Below are 21,562 nucleotides of genomic sequence, written 5' to 3'. Positions count from 1 at the left end.
CAAATGGTGACTCTAACAAATCCACTCTGGGCAAAATTAGTCTCCAACAGAAGGAAGGCCCAGTTACCGAGACACAGTTGTCCATGCAACATCTCTCCTTCACAAGTTCGGCAATAGGTTTCAGCAGTCCCAGGGCTCCCTTCCCTTTAGTCCTTTTAACTCGTTTTCTTTTCTGTGGAAATTTGAACAAACGGTGCATCAGGTAAAGAAAGATAGTTTTGCATTTATTTAGAACCTTTTATCACCTCAAGATTCGTGGGCGGCACGGTGGCACAGTGGTTAGCACTGCTGCCTCGCAGCGCCAGAGACCCGGGTTCAATTCCCGCCTCAGGCGACTGACTGTGTGGAGTTTGCACATTCTCCCCGTGTCTGCGTGGGTTTCCTCCGGGTGCTCCGGTTTCCTCCCACACTCCAAAGATGTGCAAGTCGGATGAATTGGCCATGCTAAATTGCCCGTAGTGTTAGGTAAAGGGGTAAATGTAGGGGTATGGGTGGGTTACGCTTCGGCGGGTCGGTGTGGACTTGTTGGGCCGAAGGGCCTGTTTCCACACTGTAAGTAATCTAATCTAATCTAATTCAAAGGCCTTACAAAGCAATGAAATACATTTAAAATGTAATACAGGAATCATACAGGACAGAAACAGACCAAACTATATAATAGAGCCACATGACAAACAATTTATGCCCGACAAGCTCTCCAGAAAATCATAAAACATAGGACCGGAAGTAGGACATTTGGCCCATCTGGTCTGCTCTATCAATGACATCATGGTTGATCTGATATCATTAAATATACTTTCCTGCCTTTTCACCATAATCTTTGATTCCCTGACTGATTAAAAATCGACCTCAATCTCAAATATATCTCAACAGCACTCTACAGTAAAGAATTCCACAGATTCACTACCCACTGAGGGAAGACACTCCTCTTATCCTCTATAATAAAACAAAGAAGTGCAGATTGCTGAGAAACTCAGCAGGTTTGACAGTATCTGGGGAACAAAAAGCTGAGTAAACATTTCAAGTCCAGCGACCCTTTTCCAGAAGGGTGTTCAATTCAAAACTAAAGTACGGTCACTTAATTTTGAAATGTTAAGTCTGCTTTCTCTCCATAGATATGAGTTTCTCCAGCAGTTTCTGATTTTGTGTTTTGTCTTCACTTCTCTCTTAAATAGGTGACCCCTTACTCTGAGATTATGCTCTCTGGTCCTAGACTCTCTCACAATAGAAAAAATAAATCTCACATAAAGTAATATGATGATCACCTAGTCATCTTGACCAAGTGATAATTAAGAACACCGGGGAGGACTCCATTGCTCCCTTCAGGGGAGTGTAGTGGAGCCTTTTATATTCATGTGAGGGGTTACTGAGGTCTATGATTTGATGTCTCATCCAAAGGATTGCACATTCCAACTGTGAAAAATGCAGTACTGCAGTAGAATGTCAGCCTTGATGTTGCGCAGAAATCTCTGGCCAACAACCTGAATCAATAGTGTTCTGACTCACTGAGCCACAATTAGGACTAACATTGATAGAACATAAACAATACAGCGCAGACAGGCCCTTCGGCCCTCGATGTTGTGTCGACCTGTGAACTAATCTAAGCCCATCCCCCTACACTATCCCATCATCATCTATATGCTTATCCAAGGACTGTTTAAATGCCCCTAATGTGGCTGAGTTGACTACATTGGCAAGCAAGGAATTCCACGCCCTTACTATTCTCTGAGTAAAGAACCTGCCTCTTACATCTGTCTTAAATCTATCACCCCTCAATTTGCAACTATGCGCCCTCGTACAAGCCGACATCATCGTCCTAGTAAAAAGACTCTCACTGTCCTCCGTATCTAATCCTCTGATCATCTTGTATGTCTCTATCAAATTCCCTTAGCCTTCTTCTCTCCAATGAGAACAGACCCAAGTCTCTCAGCCTTTCCTCATAAGACCTTCCCTCCAGACCAGTCAACATCCTGGTAAATCTCCTCTGCACCTGTTCCAATGCTTCCACATCCTTCCTATAAATGGGGTGACCAGAACTGTACATAATATTCTAACTGCGTTTGCACTAGCGTTTTGTATAGATGCAGCATGACATTACGGTTCTGGAATTCAATCCCTATATCAATAAAACCTAACATAATGTGTGTCTTCTTAACAGCACTATCAACCTGGGTGGCAACTTTCAGGGATCTATCTACATGGACTCCAAGATCCCTCTGCACATCCACACTACCAAGAATCTTTCCATTGACCCAGTACTCTGCCTTCCTGTTATTCTTCCCAAAGTGAATCACCTCACATTTATCTGCATTGAACTCCATTTGCCACCTCTCAGCCCAATTCTGCAGTTTATCCAAGTCCCCCTGCAACATTCTTCCAAACTGTCCACTACTCCACCAACTTTAGTGTCGTCTGCAAACTTACTAAGCCATCCACCTATGCCTGCATCTAAGTCATTTATAAAAATGACAAACAGCAGTGGTCCCAAAACAGATCCTTGTGGCACACCAGTAGTGACCGGACTCCAGGCTGAATATTTTCCATCAACCACCACTCGCTGCCTTCTCACAGAAAGCCAGTTTCTAATCCAAACTGCTAAATCACCCTCAATCCCATACCTCCGCATTTTCTGCAAAGGCCTACCATGTGGAACCTTATCAAAGGCTTTACTGAAATCCATGTACACCATGTCAACTGCCCTACTCTCATCCACATGCTTGGTCACCTTCTCAAAAAACTCAATGAGGTTTGTGAGACATGACCTGTCCTTGACGAATCCAGGTTGACTATCTCCAATCAAGTTATTGCTTGCTAGAGGATTATAAATCCTATTTCTTATAATCCTTTCCAAATCTTTTCCTACAACAGATATAAGGCTCACCTGTCTATAATTACCTGGGTTATCTCTACTGCCCCTCTTGAACAAGGGCACATTTGCAATCCTCCAGGCCTCTGGTACTAAACCTGTAGACAATGATGACTCAAAGATCAAGGTCAAAGGCTTCACCATCTCCTTGGATAAATCCCATCTGGCCCAGAGGACTTATCTACTTTCACACCTTCTAGAATTGAATCCTTTCTAATCTAACAGCCGATATCTCAGTCTTCTCCTCTACAATATGCTCCTTTTCCTGAGTGAAAACAGATGAGAAATATTCATTTAGCACCTGTTTGATCTCTACAGGATCCACACACAACTTCCCACTTCTGTCTTTGACCTGCCCTATTCCTACCCTAATCATCCTTTTATTTCTCACATACCTATAGAAAGCTTTAGGGTTCTCCTTTATTCTATGTGTAAAAGACTGCTCATGTCCTCTCCTTGCTCTTCTTAACTCTCTCTTTAAATCCTTCCTAGCTAATCTGTAACTTTCCATCACCTCGTCTGAACCAACTCATCTCAATGTCACATAAGCCTTCCTCTTCCGCTTAACAAGAGATACAATTTATTTAATAAACCATAGTTTTGTTACCTTATCACTTACTCCCTGCCTGACTGGGACATACCTATCAGGGACATGCAAAATCTGTTCCTTAAACCAGCTCCACATTTCGATTGTCTCTATCCCCTGCATTTTGATGCATGCCCCATTCTATGCATCCTAAGTCTTGTCTAATCGCATTATAATTGCCCTTCCCCCATCAATAACTCTGTCGTGTGGCATGTACCTATCCCTTTCCATCGCTAAACTAAACATAACCAATTATGGTCACTCTCTCCAAAGTGCTCACCTACCACTAAAACAAACACCTGGCCTGGTTCATTATCAAGCACCAGATCCAGTGTGACCTCCCCTCTTGTCGGCCCTTTGACATTCTGTGTCAGGAAACCCTCCTGCACACATTGGACAAAAACTGATCCATCCAACATATTAGAGTTATAGCATTTCCAGTCAAAGCCGGAGAAGTTAAAGTCCCCTATAATGACCACCCTGTTCCTTTCACTCTTACCCTGCATCGTTTTACCAATCCTCTCCTCCACATCCCTGGAATTCTGCGGAGGCCTATAAAAAAACTCCCAGCAGTGTGACCGCTCCTCTCGTGTTTCTAACCTCAGCCCATACCACCTCAGTAGACGAGTCCTCATCAAAAGTTCTTTCAGCCATTGTTATACTGTCCTTGACTAACAAAGGCACACCACCCCCTCTTTTACCACCTTCCCCAATCCCCTGATCACACATTGATACCTTGGAAGAACACATTTTATCTTACCTCAGGATCAGTTTTCAATCTTTTGTGTAGAAAGTTATTGGAGTAGCCCAGGATACGTTGAGTAGCACGTTCGCACAACTTCAACTCATTTTTCAACACCAAGCGATGCTTCAGCACAAACTCTTCATACGCTTTTGACTTCCGCTGACCATTACCCAATCCTATGCACCTTCTGGAAGGAACACAACTTAAGTCAAACATGGATATCTGGACTGGGAATGTTTGGAGGCCTATCACAGTGCTTGGGCTGGCCAGAGATGGTTTACAAATCAATGTGACCAGTTCGACACTGACTAATTATAATTTTCACTCTGTGACGAAAGTGTAAGTCTTCAGTTTAACGGTAATGTTCCTGCCTGGGAACCAAAAGAAATCAAAACCCAACCGTAACAATTCTGGCAAATAATGGTTGCCACTGTTACTCTAGAATTTGGGATGCTTGCGGCTTGGTGAACGAATAATGCAACCCTCCTCCCCTGCCACAATAGAGTCTGAGAGCCGATAATATCCTCCTGTCAGACAGGGAGATTATGTTGGCATGAAGATGCTTGCAGTGTTCATCCTTATGAATTAACAAGTGAGACTTTCTACCACTTTATGTCAATCTCTAGTGGAAGAGCATGAATATACCAGAAAAAGGACGGTCTGTTTGTGAATCCAAACAAGCTGCTGTTTAAAAAAAGGTTGCATGGGACTTAACTGTTGACATGCTGAATTTAGTAGTACAGAAATACAAATCAAGAAAATACTCTGGAGAAGATGACACTTTAAAACATACAATCACATCAGGAGCCATTTAGTTGGTCATTACATTCATTCTAAAAAGAACAGGCAGGATTGCATTCCCTCTGGATTCTAATTCAAGAAACAAATCTACTTCGAACAGTCGCAATGTTACTTGCTTTTGTGGTTTTTCGAGCTGCTCTACTTGGTTTTCATTGTAGCACTTCAGCAAACTGAGCCGCCTGGCTTCCTTCAGCAGCTGGAGGAGATTCACAGCTCGATGCCGACTTTCACTCAGTTCAACCCCTGAGGTGAAGGTAGGAAATGGAGATCAGGACTAAAGTCACATGCTATTCTGGTCACAAAGCATTGTTTTACAATTTTACAGATCACCCCTACAACGGGCTGTGGGGGCATTTGGAAATCAATTCCACGTTTCATGCAGAAGACAATGCAGTGCCCCCTCAGTACTTCAAGGAGAAAGTGAGGACTGCAGATGCTGGAGATCAGAGCTGAAAATGTGTTGCTGGTAAAGCACAGCAGGTCAGGTAGCATCCAAGGAACATGAGAATCGACGTTTCAGACATGAGCCCTTCTTCAGGAATGAGGAAAGTGTGTCCAGCTGGCTAAGATAAAAGGTAGGGAGGAGGGACTTGGGGGAGGGGCGTTGGAAATGTGATAGGTGGAAGGAGGTCAAGGTGATGGTGATAGGCCAGAGTGGGGTGGGGGCGGAGAGGTCAGGAAAAAGATTGCAGGTTAGGAAGGCGGTGCTGAGTTCGAGGGATTTGACTGAGACAAGGTGGGGGGAGGGGAAATGAGGAAACTGGAGAAATCTGAGTTCATCCCTTGTGGTTGGAGGGTTCCTAGGCGGAAGATGAGGTGCTCTTCCTCCAGCCGTCGTGTTGCTATGGTCTGGCGATGGAGGAGTCCAAGGACCTGCATGTCCTTGGTGGAGTGGGAGGGGGAGTTGAAGTGTTGAGCCACGGGGTGGTTGGGTTGGTTGGTCCGGGTGTCCCAGAGGTGTTCTCTGAAATGTTCCACAAGTAGGCGGCCTGTCTCCCCAATATAGAGGAGGCCACATCGGGTGCTGCGGATACAGTAAATGATGTGTGTGGAGGTGCAGGTGAACTTGTGGCGGATATGGAAGGATCCCTTGGGGCCTTGGAGGGAAGTAAGGGGGGAGGTGTGGGCGCAAGTTTTGCATTTCTTGCGGTTGCAGGGGAAGGTGCCGGGAGTGGAGGTTGGGTTGGTGGGGGGTGTGGACCTGAAGAGGGAGTCATGGAGGGAGTGGTCTTTTCGGAACGCTGATAGGGGAGGGGAGGGAAATATATCCTTGGTGGTGGGGTCCGTTTGGAGGTGGCGGAAATGACGATGGATGATACGATGTATATGGAGGTTGGTGGGGTAGTAGGTGAGGACCAGTGCGGTTCTGTCCTTGTGCGATTGGAGGGGCGGGGCTCAAGGGCAGAGGAGCGGGAAGTGGAGGGCATCGTCGATCACATTTGAGGGGAAATTGCAGTCTTTGAAGACGGAGGCCATCTGGGTTGTACGGTAATGGAATTGATCCTCCTGGAAGCAGATGCGGCGGAGACAAAGGAATTGGGAATATGGGATGGCGTTTTTACAGGGGGCAGGGTGGGAGGAGGTGTAGTCTAGGTAGCTGTGGGAGTCGGTCAGTTTATAGTAAATGTCTGTGTTGATTCAGTCGCCTGAGATAGAAATGGAAAGGTCTAGGAAGGGGAGGGAGGAGTCTGAGACGGTCCAGGTGAATTTGAGGTCGGGGTGGAAGGTGTTGGTAAAGTGGATGAAATGTTCAATCTCCTCATGGGAGCACGAGGCAGCGCGGATACAGTCATCGATGTAGCGGAGGAAAAGGTGCCAGTGTAGCTGCGGAAGATGGACTGTGCCACATATCCTCCGAAGAGGCAAGCATAGCTGGGAATCTTCCCACTTCCTCCTCAACTTCTCTTTCCAATCCTCCCACTTCCTCCAAACCAAAGGAGTAGCCATGGGCACCCGCATGGGCCCCAGCTATGCCTGCCTCTTCGTAGAATATGTGGCACAGTCCATCTTCCGCAGCTACACTGGCACCACCCCCCACCTCCTCCTCCCTTGAGCCCCGCCCCTCCAATTGCCACCAGGACAGAACCCCACCTCTGGTCCTCACCTACCACCCCACCAATCTCCATATACATCGTATCATCCATCGTCATTTCTGCCACCTCCAAACGGACCCCACCACCAAGGATATATTTCCCTCCCCTCCCCTATCAGCGTTCCGGAAAGACCACTCCCTCCATGACTCCCTATTCAGGTCCACACCCCCCACCAACCCAACCTCCGCTCCCGGCACCTTCCCCTGCAACCGCAAGAAATGCAAAACTTGCGCCCACACCTCCCCCCTTACTTCCCTCCAAGGCCCCAAGGGATCCTTCCATATCCGCCACAAATTCACCTGCACCTCCACACACATCATTTACTGCATCCGCTGCACCCGATGTGGCCTCCTCTATATTGGGGAGACAGGCCGCCTACTTGCGGAACGGTTCAGAGAACACCTCTGGGACACCCGGACCAACCAACCCAACCACCCCGTGGCTCAACACTTCAACTCCCCCTCCCACTCCACCAAGGACATGCAGGTCTTTGGACTCCGCCATCGCCAGACCATAGCAACACGACGACTGGAGGAAGAGCGCCTCATCTTCCGCCTAGGAACCCTCCAACCACAAGGGATGAACTCAGATTTCTCCAGTTTCCTCATTTCCCCTCCCTCCACCTTGTCTCAGTCAAATCCCTCGAACTCAGCACCACCTTCCTAACCTGCAATCTTCTTCCTGACCTCTTCGTCCCCACCCCCACTCCAGCCTATCACTCTCACCTTGACCTCCTTCCACCTATCACATTTCCAACGCCCCTCCCCCAAGTCCCTCCTCCCTACCTTTTATCTTAGCCAACTGGACACACTTTCCTCATTCCTGAAGAAGGGCTCATGTCTGAAACATCGATTCTCCTGTTCCTTGGATGCTGCCTGACCTGCTGTGCTTTTCCAGCAACACATTTTCACCCCTCAGTACTTCACCAGTCACCTTAGTATTTGTGCTTAATTCACTGTGAAGCAACAATCTTCTACCTCCGAGGTGAGAGTGTAGTCCCACTCAGTTACAACTGACATTCCAATCAGATATCTGTCCTGTTGACACTCACTGTCAACGCTCTTGAATGAACAAGAATGTTTAGACAGCCCCTAGTGGGGCACTGTAACCAAGCTACAGGAACTTACAACCAGAAATTTATCAAGATATAATTACCAGAGGTGATGACGCACTCGAGCCCTCTGTGGGGCCCACTGGTCCATAAAGGCTTATGGAGTCTATATGCTCCCTCTCCACAGACACATGCGTGGACATAACACAGAAAAGGGGCAGATGGTTAGGCATTACAACCTGCCCATTCAAGGCCATTGTTTTGCCTGTCAATGGTCACCTTAGTCAGGCCCAAAAGTAGATCCACAGGGTTGTCCTCTGATCTGCCTGTCTCTCTCCACATTGGATGCCCATACATTAGGAGCCTGGAGCTGAGGTGCAGCCAAAAATGTAAAAGCAGCCCCTTTAAGACACGAAACAGGGGCTGGAAATGAAACAATCAACATAAATGCTAAAATAGCTTCACCAGGCCACAAAAACTACCCGCGACTTGGCACCTGATGAACCTCCTAAGATGTTTATTGAAAACCTACTGTACACAATACTCCCATCCCATTCCTCTCCAAGTCTGAGGCTGCTTAGCTTCCAAGATCAGGTGTTTTCAAACTAATTTGGAGTAGGCTATACTCATTGTCCAAACTGATATAAACAAGAGCTGGGACAGAGCAGGAATTGTACCATCAAGAGTGGGTGAAAGGAAAGAACATACAGTTTCTTAGCAATCTAGAATACTGACCAACAACTTCAGTCACTGTTATATTTCTGCTTCTATACACAATATCTTGCATTTATACAGCATCTTTTAATATGATAAAACATTGCAAGAAGCATTTATAAAAGAACATGTAATATTTAGATTTTTGGACATATGGCCAAACGTTTGGTTAAAGGGCTTGAAAGGACACAAACAGAAACAGAAACCAAAACAGGAAAAGCTCAGCAGGTCTGGCAGCACCCGTGGAGACAGAAACAGAGTTAATGCTTCGAGTCCCGTTCTTTTAAACTGCTGTTAATGTTAACTCTCTTTCTCTCTCCACAGATGCTGCCAGATGACCTGCTGAGTTTCTCCAATATTTTCCATTTTCTATCAGATTTCCAGCATCCACTATGTTCTGCCTTTATTCAAAGGTCTTAAAGGATTGTCTTGAAAGAAGAGAGAGGGAGAGAGGTTTCTGGAGGGATTCCTGAACTTAGGATTCAAGAAGGTATAGTGGCCAATGGTGGACTGATTATAACTAGGGATAGAGTTAATTTCAGCATTTCTTTTATGATTGGAGGGGAAAAGTTTTTCATGCATGTTCCAACCTGTCTTTTTGATGTAGTTCTGCAGACACTGACAAGGTTTTTTCACAAACAGAGGACAGCACAGCATCTTGGCATCTTGGTCTCCCAGCAACTCTGTCATAGATACAGCAAAGGCTACAAGGGCTTCCTGATGTTTCCTGCGTTCATCAGCGTCTGCACCTGCGCAGGATGAGTGAGGACCTCGGGATCTGCCTAACGCCAACCCTTCAGCAAGAAGGAAGGAAGTTATTATGGAGACTTCATACAGTGGCATGAGTCCTGGCCAGAATAGAGAGGACAGGGTAATTTCAACACCAACATCCCACCTTCCTTGCCCCCCACAACCATCCCAATATCCCCCCGCCCCGCCCTGCCATCTTTCTCCCCACCCCTGTGACAATGTAAACTTCACAATCTTAATTACTGTTCATAGTTTGAAGGAATCAACAAAAAATAAACAAAAGAGAAGCAGCAAAAACTTTCTGGAATAATGTTTCTCGAGACAAAAGGGATAAAGACAAGCTGTTACACAGACAGTGAAAGTGATTTGCCTTGTCTTGGTGAGATTACTTAACCAAAACCACTTTGACACCTTCTTGATCAACTGGATACTTTATTGCCACAAAGAATGAAGACTGCTCTGCTGTGTTGTAAACAGACAGCTACCCCCAAATGTAACAAGGAAACAGGGGAGCTTCTTCTGATAAGAAGACAAGTCACAGACTGAGTTCCCTAGAAATGTAATCATAGAACATAGAAGAATACAGCGCAGTACAGGCCCTTCGGCCCTCGATGTTGCGCCGATCCAAGCCCACTTAACCTACACTAGCCCACTATCCTCCATATGCCTATCCAATGCCCACTTAAATGCCCATGAGGGAGAGTCCACCACTGCTACTGGCAGGGCATTCCATGAACTCACGACTCGCTGAGTAAAGAACCTACCCCTAACATCTGTCCTATACCTAACCCCCCTTAATTTAAAGCTATGCCCCCTTGTAATAGCTGACTCCATACGTGGAAAAAGATTCTCACTGTCGACCCTATCTAAACCCCTAATCATCTTATACACCTCTATCAAGTCACCCCTAAACCTTCTTTTCTCCAATGAAAACAACCCCAAGTGCCTCAGCCTTTCCTCATACGATCTTTCTACCATACCAGGCAACATCCTGGTAAACCTCCTCTGCACCCATTCCAGTGCCTCCACTTCCTTCCTATCGTATAGCGACCAAAACTGCACACAATACTCCAGATGCGGCCGCACCAGAGTCTTATACAACTGCAACATGACCTCAGTACTCCGGAACTCAATTCCTCTACCAATAAAAGCCAGTACGCCATATGCCTTCTTCACCGCACTATTTACCTGGGTGGCAACTTTCAAAGATTTGTGTACATGGACACCAAGATCCCTCTGCTCATCCACACTACCAAGTATCAATGTTGGGGATGAAAGAATCAATTGAATCATCAATAATGTCACATCACAAACTTGAAAAATAGAAACCCGCATAAGAATGCAACAGCAGAAAAAGTCAGGAGCAGAAGTTCAAAGACCAACATTGTATAAGGATTGAACCCAGGGTACTTCCAGAGACAGACATTGTCTAGGTGAAGTTGTGACCAGATTCCATCATTAATTGGGTAATAACCAAGTTGGGTTGAGAGACTTAACTTGCTTATTTGAGGGATCTTACATTGTTGCTACATGCAATAAAATTTAAATTATTGTTTCAGTATTTGATTGTCTGTGAGATTTCTTAATAAGCAGCTGAATTAAAGGTAACTTGTGATGAGTTTGCCCACAAGACCCCCAAACAAAACCCTACACATAATTGGCAATGTTACTGTCCTCGACCAACAGCAGTGTGCTGGAGAAACCTCCATGCTTTTCTACACAGACTGCTCAGAGGTTCTACTTGCTACAGACTCTGATTTAACAGACAATGCTTGCTGCCTGACTGCAGAGTGGATGGGTGGAGTGCAGTGTGTGGAAATAAACTGAGATTCCAGCTCATGATTGATACCCGGCTGCAGGTGCAGAAGTGTCGTCAGAATGGGGCAGAGAGTGGTGCATCTAGTAATCAAATAGCTGACTACCTGGACATAATAAAGTAAGAATGCTTTGGTGAGATTTCCACAAAACCTTTTCTGTTAACTTTGTATTGCACCCTGACTCCAGTACATGGTATGCTGCGCACAGTTGTATTCCTTATATTACAAAAATAAGTACTGGAGAAAGTACCAAAAGAGGTTGTTAAGAATAGTCCCAGACCTGAGCGGTTATAACTAGCTTGTTCAGAGTATGGCCTGGGGGCCAGCCACTGAGAACCAGAGCCCCAGCAACAATGTACACCAGCCTGGAGCAGCTGGATTAACAAACAAGGTGGAGGGAGGAAGCACGTATTTGTTCCTTCACTGCTGTCCTGGATTCCTCCTCAGTGCGTGAGTGACTGAGCTAGTCTAAGTGGGAGAGGGGCAGTGAATTGATGGGAGTGAGTCTGAGTGAGAAGAGGAGCCAGGGAGTCTGTGGCTGGTCTTTTGTCATGTGGTTTCAGGTTCAAGGCAGACTGGACAAGGAGAGAAGGTCAGGAACTGTCTTCAAGCTTGGGCTGGTTTAAAACATTGTTTATTAAATATTATGATTAAACACTGCAATACACGGCACTTGAAAGTACACAGGCTCTGAACTTACCGTTATATTATTGAAAGACGATCCCATGAACTCCATGGCTAGTCAGTCTACTCCATATGCTTCTCTCCCAGTGTTTCTAACATTCACATGGTGCTTAACTCCACCCATGCTGTGCTATTTATGCCCACTGAGCAGCTCTATGATACTGTCACACATCTGATGCAGGGTCTTCAGGCTCTTTTGCAGGCATGAGGGAATGAATCTATGTAAGCAGAGAGAGATAGAGAGGGAATGCCGCATGCAAGTTTGCACACATCCCTCTTCTTCCCTCCCTAGAAACCTATCCAACAAAGCAGGATGGAAGAAGAGGGCAACCCAGGATTAAAAGAAATCCACTTTTGATCCAAATTTCATCTAAATCCTGGCAATGCAGATCACCAGAAGCAAATGCAGAATCAGTGATCATTAAACCCAACTTTTTAAACTTGGTCTGGGTCCATGGTATTAGAACCCAGGGCTCAGTTTGCCTCAAGTTCTGAATCTTAAGCAAAAAATGTATTTTAATTGCTTAGCTTTACTCCATGTGCATATTAATGGTCATTTTTATTATTTATTCTTTACCTTGAATATCAATGCATTGATAAGGCTTTATGTTGCGCCAAGCCTCATCTTTCCAGAATTTGCTTATCGCTCCTGCCAAAATTTATGCTGGTCACTCATAAATCCAGGGTAGAAATTCAGGTAAGACTCTCTTTATCCAAGAGAATGTGGAGAATGTGCAAGTTACTACCACAATCTGAGGCAAATAACAGAGAATGCCCTTGAGGGGGAAGTATCTAAAATAATTCCACAGAGGCTGGTATCCTGTCGCCAAATCATCCTTCATTTACAAGGGGATAGTCCTTGATACGGATCCAGCTCCCTCAAAGCTAGCTCTCAGAGTAAACAGAACCTCTGACACTCCTGTTTATATCCGTCAGCCAGGGCTCCCCGAATGGATACGATTAACAGCCCCAATCAGGGAACCCATATTCTATGAGGTCCAACTGGTTGACCTCATGACAATCACTATAGTGGCTAAGTGTTGAAAATGAAATAAATTGTAGGACAGTGAGAAATAATGCAGAGTGGGAAGAGTTTCATACAGAGTGTAGAAATCTGGCAAAAACCAGATGGACCAAACAGCCTGCTTCTAGCCCGTGCATTCTACAGTCTATAAAACTGGATCCTAAGCAGAGTCTATATTGTCAATCGAGGAAGTGAGGATGGGGTGGGAAAACAAGAATTAGAGTCATAGAGTAATAGAGATGTACAGCACAGAAACACTCCCTTCGGTCCAACCCATCCATCGCAACCCAATCTAGTCCCACCTACCAGCACCCGGCCCATATCCCTCCAAACCTTTCGTATTCATATACCCACCCAGATGCCTTTTAAATGTTGCAATTGTTCTAGCCTCCACCACTTCCTCTGGCAGCTCATTCCATACATGTACCACCCTCTGAATGAAAAGGATGCCCCTTAGGTCTCTTTTATATCTCTCCCCTCTCACCATAAATCTATGCCCTCTAGTTCTGGACTCCCCCACCCCAGGGAAGAGACTTTGTCTGTTTACCCTATCAATGCTCCTCATGATTTTATAAGCCTCTGTAAGGTCATTCCTCCGCCTCTGACACTCCAGGGAAAACAACCCCAGCCTGTTCAACCTCTCCCTATAGCTCAAATACTCCAACCCTGGCAACATCCTTGTAAATCTTTTCTGAACGCTTTCAAGTTTCACAACATCCTTCTGATAGGAAGCAGACCAGAATTACACACAATATCGCAAAAGTGACCTCACCAGCATCCTGTACAACCGCAACATGATCTCCGAACTCCTGCACTCACCAATAAAGGAAAGCATACCAAACGCCGTCTTCACTGTCCTATCTACCTGCAACTCTACTTTCAAGGAGCTATGAACCTGCACTCCAAGGTCTCTTTGTTCAGCAACACTCCCTAGGACTTTGCCATTAAGTGTATAAGTCCTGCTAAGATTTGCTTTCTGTAAATGTATCATCTCACATTTATCTAAATTAAACTCCACCTACCACTTCTCAGCCCATTGGCCCATCTGATCAAGATCCCGTTGTAATCTGAGGTAACCTTCTTCGCTGTCCACTACACCTCCAATTTTGGTGTCATCTGCAAACTTACTGACTATACCTCTTATGCTCACATCCAAATTATTTATATAAATGACGAAAAGTAGTGGACCCAGAACTAAGTGTTGGCATGCCTCACACTGACAAATGCATATATCTTGCAGGCCACTTACCACACGCGTTACACAGCATCAGCATTTTTCCTCTCTCTGGGTCACGTTTCCAGCGTGGTGATGCTGTATAACCCGACCGTCTCAGTCTGTTGCCACGATGACTGGGGTTCGTGATAGACGGAGATTTGCAGATGTCACAGCAGAATTCCACTCCTGCCCTTTTCCCTGGGAAAGAAAGAACTTTCAAAGAAGATAATCTGCAAGTGTGGCCAACCACCGCAGTCCCAGGAAAGGACACAAAGCTTGCTGCACTACTGAGAGACAATGAGTCAACTTTAACATGTTCAAAATTATGAGGTGTTTTTATAAAGTGGATAAGAGGAAGTGGTTCCAATGACAAGAGAGTCAATAATCAGAGGACACAGCTATATAACAATTAGCAAGAGAACCAGGGACAACATGGAGAGAAATCTTTAATGGACCACACTGAAAGGGCAGTGTAAGCAGATTGATTAGTAACTTTCAAAGGAGAACTGGATAAATAATTGAAACGGAAACATTCTCAAGGTTGAGGAAGTGAGTGGGACTAATTGGTTAGCTCTGTTACAGAGTCAGCAAAAACATGACGGGCCAAATGGCTGCTTTCTGTTTCATTCTAGAGAGCAGACACTTTAGGTCAGTGGGAAACTATTTCAAGAGGCAGGTTACAGTGTGGAATTCTGAGGAGAAATACTTGGAAAAGACTCCCTAAATCTTCTGGAAAGAAATCAACAGAAAATGAGGATCAAAATTCATAAGATCATCATAAATGTGGGTTCGATCTCAATTTGACAACGACATAGTGAGGCAACACTGCCACTCAGTGGCCACTACCATTATTACATTATACAGCATTTATTACGTTTGTTCATTCACAGGGTGCCTCGGCAGAAATTATTTGCCAATCCCTGTGACAATCACATTGCTGTGGGTCTGGACTCACTTGTAGGCTAAACCAGGTAAGGAAGGCAGATTTCCATCCCTAAAGGACGTCAGTGAACCAGATGGGTTTTTCCGACAATCGGCAATGACTTCATGGTAATCATTAGACTCTTACCCCCAGATTTATTTTTTATTGAGTTCAAATTCTGCCATCTGCTGAGGCGGGATTTGAACCCGGGTCCTCAGAACATTACTTGTGTTTCTGGATTAATAGTCCAGTTTAGAGCACATTACAAACTAACACTACCAGGCCTTCGCGTCCCCTCCCAAACCTTGTCCTGTTATGACCCCATTTGGAGGTTTGAAAATTGTCATAATCCCAGAGTGAGGACAAGGGGATTGAGACAGAGGGGACAGGTGAGAGCTTGTGGAAGTTGGTATGGGGGGCTTTGCAGCCTGGATGATAGAACTAGAGTCCAGCTGTTGTAATAAGATCAGAGCTCCAATGTCTTCCGTTCCAGCATCGCAGCCTGTGACCCCAAAGTTTCAGCTCACAACCCTGGGTACGGGGGACTACTGTACTAAAGATGCAGAACTGGTATTTAGATTGAGGTTAGATGGTTTCTTAAGGAGAATAACATTAATTCAAAACTTTTTTTAAAAACCTTATTCCAAAGATGTGGCATTCTCTGGCTAGACTGACATTTATTGCTCTCGAGAAGGTGATGGTGAACTGACCTCTTGAGCTTCTGCAGTCCCTTGGATGTAGGAATATATTCAGTGCCTTTAGGGAGGGACTTCCAATATTTTGATCCAATGACACCAAAAGAACACAAATGTATTTCTCAGTCAGTGTGATGTTTTGCTTGGAGGGTAACTTGCAGGTCATGGTATCCTCATAAATGTACTGCTCTTGTCCTTCCAGATGCTAGTGGTTGTTGGTTTTGAAAGTGTTTGGTAGCCTTTGTGAATTTCTGCAGTGCATCTTGCAGATGTTATACACTGCTGCCACTGGACATTGGTGATTGCAGATATGATACCAATCAAATAGGCTGCTTTGTCCATGACAATGTTGAGCTTTTTAAGCGCTGTTGAAGCTGCACCGATCCAGGTAAATGGAAAGTGTTCCAATACACTCCTGACTTGTGCCCTGAAGATGGTGGACAGGCTTTGGGGAATCAGGAGGGGAGTTACTCACTGAAGGATTTCTAGCCTCTGAATTGGCCTTATAGCCATGATACTTCAGTCAAAGCACATTCCATTTCTATCCTGACTTGGAAATATATTCACATTCCTTCAGTATCACTGGATCAAAATCCTGGACGACCCTCCCTAAAAGCACTGTGGGCCTACCTACAGTACATGGACTAAAACAGTTCAACACTGCAACTCAACAAACCGTCACAAGGACAACTGGGGACAGGCCATAAATGCTGACCAAGCCAGACATATCCACATCCCATGAGTGAATGAAAAAAATGCAGAGCTAATCTAGTTCAGTTTCTGGTCAATGGTAACCCCAGAATTTGGATAGTGCGGGATTCAGTAATGCTATTGAAGATCAACTAGTTTGGAGTATGTGGAATTAATCAATGTGTATCCACCTGATACATTAAACATGCAGGTGACATGGAAATAAGGCATGCAAATCAATCTATGACATGTAGGGCAAAAAGCAACAGTTGGATGAAATGCAGACCACAACACGGGTTTGAATGTCTTGCCTGATTTTGATATCAGCAAGTTAACCTTCCGTCTTGCCTTCTGCCTGACCAGATTTTTAACTTCAGGGGAAAAGGATCTCTTTCTGCGTTTTCGTCCACTCCTCCTTCCTTCAGGTGTACACGATACTTGATGGACATTCTCCTAAATGCAAAGTGACAAATGACAGGTTTTAAACCATGGGGTCCTGTTGGATCATTCACTAAGGAATAATTGGTAAGTTGAAGCTACACTCCTAACCACAAGACAGGATGACACCAAGGGACAGCTGCACTGTCAGAAGTGTGTCGCTTTCAGTTACCTGCCCAAGCATTTGACCATAAAAGTCCTGCAGCACTACGTGAAGCTCTTCTCAGTGGCCTAGCCAATACCTACCCAATCCAACATCAGGGTAACAAATTCTATGGTCACTTCTGAAGAATGGTCACTGGACTTGAAGTGTTAGCTCTGTTTTCACTCCATAAATACAGCCAGACCGGCTGAGTTTCTGCAGCTATTTCTATTTGTATTCTCCAGTCATTTACCTTCTCAAGGGTTGTAGGTGCTTGTTGGCTTCAAACTGGAGGCCACATTTTCCTTCATTTCAAACTTCCCATTGGATGAACTTTAAAACGTTCTGAATTAGAAACATCAAGCAATCAGCAGAAATCCTGCCAATGTTAGTGAATTTCATGGAAGCTCTCACTCTATCAGGCCCAGTGAGTTTTCATGGCTGTCTTCTCAAGCTTGTCTCCACTCCCCCACAGTGCCCTGTTCATTCTATGCTCTACTCACCGCAATATCCATGAACCCCTGGCAACAGAGCTATGATTAAAGTCCAGTTGAGCACCCGGTCAAGTGCTGGCAGTCCAGAATTGCTCAGTGGGAGGATAACTACAAAGAAGCATTGCTCAGGGCACATAGTGCACGTTCATACATTTATTGCTATTTATGCTCCAAGTTTAAAAGCTCACCGATCCTTAGCCTTGTCCCAGTGCACAATCTGGTCGAAATGAGTCTTACGCCTTCCTTAAAACCACGTGCAACCCAACATCTTCTCGTCATTCAATATAGAACAATCACATACCAGGAAACCTTCAAACAATTCAGAACCTTCACTTTTATTTATTAGCAACAGAAGCGAACAACAAGCAAATGACGAAAGCTGCATTTGCTCCTGCAAACAGACAGGGACTGCTTACCCTTGGGGCACCAACAAACTCACAGTGAAAGAGTGTTGACAGCACCCAGCCCACACCTATTCGGACCAAGAGTCAGTTAAGTCCTGTCTCGCTTGTTGTGCTTGAGGCAGCAGTATTCTAATATGCAGAAACTAATGTTCCTCTTGCTCAACGTCCTCATCTTCCTCCTTGGAAGATTACTGCCACTGTTGCAGCTCTTCAGCTTCTTTGGTTACTCCAGTTGTGTGAAGTGCAGCATGAGAGGATAATGCACCACACTCTCGCTGGAATGTACTTTGCTTTCTTTAAAAATATTCCTTTATGGGATGCGGACATTCCATATCATTAGATAGGCCAGTTTACTGTCCATCCCGAACTGCCTGAGTAGGTGTTGGGAGTAGCTTCCTTGACCTGCTGCATGCATAGCCCCAGGCAATGAATGTCTTGTCAAGCTATTTCAGAAGATGGCTACATATCAACCTCATTGCTCTGGGTCTGGAGTCACATGTCAGCAAGATTGGATAAAGACTATAGATTTCCTTTCCTGAAGGACATTAGAAAAACAGAATAACGGGAAGACAGGAGCAGGAGTAAGCCATTCAGCCCCATTTGAGCCTCCTTCACCATTCAAAATGATCACGGCTGATCATTGAACTCAGTCCCCTGCTCCCACGTTCACCCCTATCTTTCATCCCTTTCGCCTTAAGAACATCTAACTCCTCCTTTCAAACATTTAATGCTTTGGCCTCAACCACTTCCTGCAGGGGAGGGGGGGGGGGGGGGGGGAGTGATTTTCTCCTCATCTCTTTCCTAAATGGCCTAGCCATATCCTGAAATTGTGACTCTTGGTTCCGAAGACTCCTGGGTCAATGGGAACATCCTTTCTATGTTTACCTTGTCTCTAGCGAGTTAATTAGTGAACTCATCTTGCTCATTAATGAGATGGAACACAATTTATGATAATCCGGTAGTTTCATGGTCCCATTACCGGTCCTAGCTTTTTACCACCAATTTATTTTACTAAATGAATTCAAGTCTCCCAGCTACTGTGATGATGTTTGAACTTGTGTCTCTGAATTATTAGTGCTGGGTAGCTAGCCCAGTAATGCAAGTACAATGCTATCTTGCAATGCTTTGAATATGATGGTCAGATGGCTCCAAACAGGGGAAGGCAGCCTGCACAGTACATTGCTGTAAAATTGTGTTCTTAAACTTCCTTCTGATGAACAAAACTTACCACTGCAATATCCACGAGGTTCACATTGATCATTTTGCTTCCATTGGCTTGACTTTGGTTTGGTCTATCAAGCAGTGATACAAGTTCAGCCTCCTGGATCTGATCACCAGCCACTGAACCACAGAGAAAAGGAGAGACAAACAATATTGTCAAGAGCATGATAAATGCATCAAAATACAAGGATCTAATGCTCTACTGATTAAACTCAAGGTGAGACATAAAAGACAGATCATAAAAAATGATCTGACAAAGGCCTTTTGAGCAGTGAAAATATTCGATAAGGTGGGGAGGGCAGAAATAGGTTCTATAAATAAAGGTAGTCACTAATAAATTCAACAGGGAACTCAGGAGCAACGTCTTTAGAAATTTTCAGAAAGCAGCAAGACTGTTGAACTTGCTGCTTCAAGGAGTGGCTGAGACGAATGGTGTCTTTGCACCTCAGGGGAAGCTAGGATCACCCACTTCTGGCTGTTTTATTCACTCACAACAGTTGAGGAGGTGATGGTGTAGAGGCAATGTCACTGGATTAGAACTCCAGTCTAATGTCCCGGTGGCTTGGGTTCAAATCCCATCATGGCAGACATGAAATTTAAATGCAATAAGAAGCCTGGATTAAAAAGGTGACCTTGTGATCACTGCTGTTGTTGTAAATACCCATCTGGTTCTCTATGCCCTTCCAGGAAGGAGTTTTGTCTGGCTTGAGGACCTGGGTTTAATTCCCACCTACTCTACATTTGAACATGTTGGTTTAAAAAATGTATCTGATCTGGCCTACACGTGACTTCTGACCCACAGCAATGTGGTTGACTCTTAACTGGCCTCTGGGAAATTAGGACTGGGCAATAAATGCTGGTCTAGACAGTGATGCCCACAATACATGAACAAAGTTATTAAAAAAGTTAAAGGCATATACCTTTAAACAAAATAATACATCTTGCCATACCTGTCTTTATAGAAATAACATGGAATCATACAATACAGGTGGAGGCCATTCAGCCTACTGTCTCTCTGCCAGTTAATTAATTAATCTCATCCATGTCCAATCCCTAACCCGATCCCAATCCCACTCTGATCCCAATCTTCATCCCAATCCTGATCCAAATCCCTATCCCAATCCCAACCCCTATATCTATCCCAATCCTAATCAGTTCCCAATTCCTATCCCAATCCGATCCCATTCCCAATCCCAATCCCTCTCCGATCCCAATCCCACACCGAACCCAATCCCACTCATAATCACCATCCCTCTCCGATCCCATTCCCAATCCCATTCCCAATCCCTCTCCAATCCTAATCCCACTCCAATCCCAATCCCACTCCGATCCCAATCCCTCTCCGATCCCATTCCCTCTCTGATCCCATTCCCTCTCCGATCCCAATCCCACTCCAATCCCATTCCAATCCCATTCCCTCTCCGATCCCAATCCCACTCTGATCCAGTTTCCAGTCGGTGATCTCCCCTCCATCCCGGCACCGCCTTCCTGACCTGCAGTCTTCTTCTTGACCTCTCCGCCTCCATCCTACTCCGACCTATCACCCTCACCTTGACCTCTTTCCACCTATCACATTTCCAACGCCCCTCCCCCAAGTCCCTCCTCCCTACCTTTTATCTTCTCCTGCTGAACACTCTCTGCTCATTCCTGAAGAAGGGCCTGTGCCCGAAACGTCGAATCTCCTGTTCCCTGGATGCTGCCTGACCTGCTGTGCTGTTCCAGCAATAAAGTTTCAACTCTGATCTCCAATCCGCCCCTCTCCCCGCGGCCTCACCACAACAACAACAACAACAACAACAACTCGCAAATGTGGCGCCATCGCAGACCTCCAGCAACTCACCGCATTTCAGACCGTCCATCCCGGAGCAGGATGCTGATTCCCCGATCCTGATTCCCCGGCCCCGGTCCCAATCCCGGGTCCCAGCTCCGCGTATCGCCTCAACGGTCCCTCCTCCACAAACTGACAGCGCCGCCCCACCTCCTCCTAACCTGATCACTGATTGGCTGCTGTAGACCCCGCCCCCTCATGGAGCCGCTCAATTTGGAGGCATAGGGGGAGTTAAGGTGATCCAACCTATTTTATTAATAATCATTATTCAAATATTAAACAGTAAATAACTTGATTAAAGCATATTTTTATTAAAGAAATATCCAACGGTGGTGTGGTCAAGTTTGTATACAGTTTTAATAATCTTCCTCATCCCCCCAA

The 21,562-nt window shown here is 45.2% G+C and overlaps 1 protein-coding gene across 6 annotated transcripts in view; it reads right to left on the bottom strand.

The window, feature by feature from the left end:
- The window catches only part of LOC122564953 (uncharacterized), a 67,059-nt gene extending 45,760 nt beyond the window's left edge, over positions 1-21,299 (bottom strand). For 5 of the 6 annotated variants that reach the window (XR_015760689.1, XM_087998253.1, XM_087998251.1 and 2 more), the window contains exons 1-8: positions 21,194-21,299; positions 19,361-19,473; positions 16,966-17,107; positions 14,381-14,545; positions 9,447-9,650; positions 5,115-5,241; positions 4,213-4,384; positions 68-172 (exon numbers count right to left, since the gene is read on the bottom strand). Coding sequence is in view for 5 of the 6 variants with exons in the window: in XM_087998253.1 (XP_087854379.1) it covers positions 68-172; positions 4,213-4,384; positions 5,115-5,241; positions 9,447-9,650; positions 14,381-14,545; positions 16,966-17,107; positions 19,361-19,473; positions 21,194-21,212 (1,047 nt within the window). In the remaining variant the exon portion in view is untranslated. The remainder of the gene's footprint in view (positions 1-67; positions 173-4,212; positions 4,385-5,114; positions 5,242-9,446; positions 9,651-14,380; positions 14,546-16,965; positions 17,108-19,360; positions 19,474-21,193) is intronic. The other variant, XM_087998255.1, reaches the window with a different exon arrangement.
- Between the last annotated feature and the right edge of the window lie 263 nt (positions 21,300-21,562).

The sequence above is a fragment of the Chiloscyllium plagiosum genome, unplaced genomic scaffold, assembly GCF_037043375.1.
Source record: "Chiloscyllium plagiosum isolate Xiang-an unplaced genomic scaffold, Cpla_swu_hap1 HiC_scaffold_21, whole genome shotgun sequence".
Lineage (NCBI taxonomy): Eukaryota > Metazoa > Chordata > Chondrichthyes > Orectolobiformes > Hemiscylliidae > Chiloscyllium > Chiloscyllium plagiosum.
The sequence above is the reverse complement of the archived record's forward strand: the minus strand, read 5'-3'. Positions and strand labels throughout refer to the sequence as shown.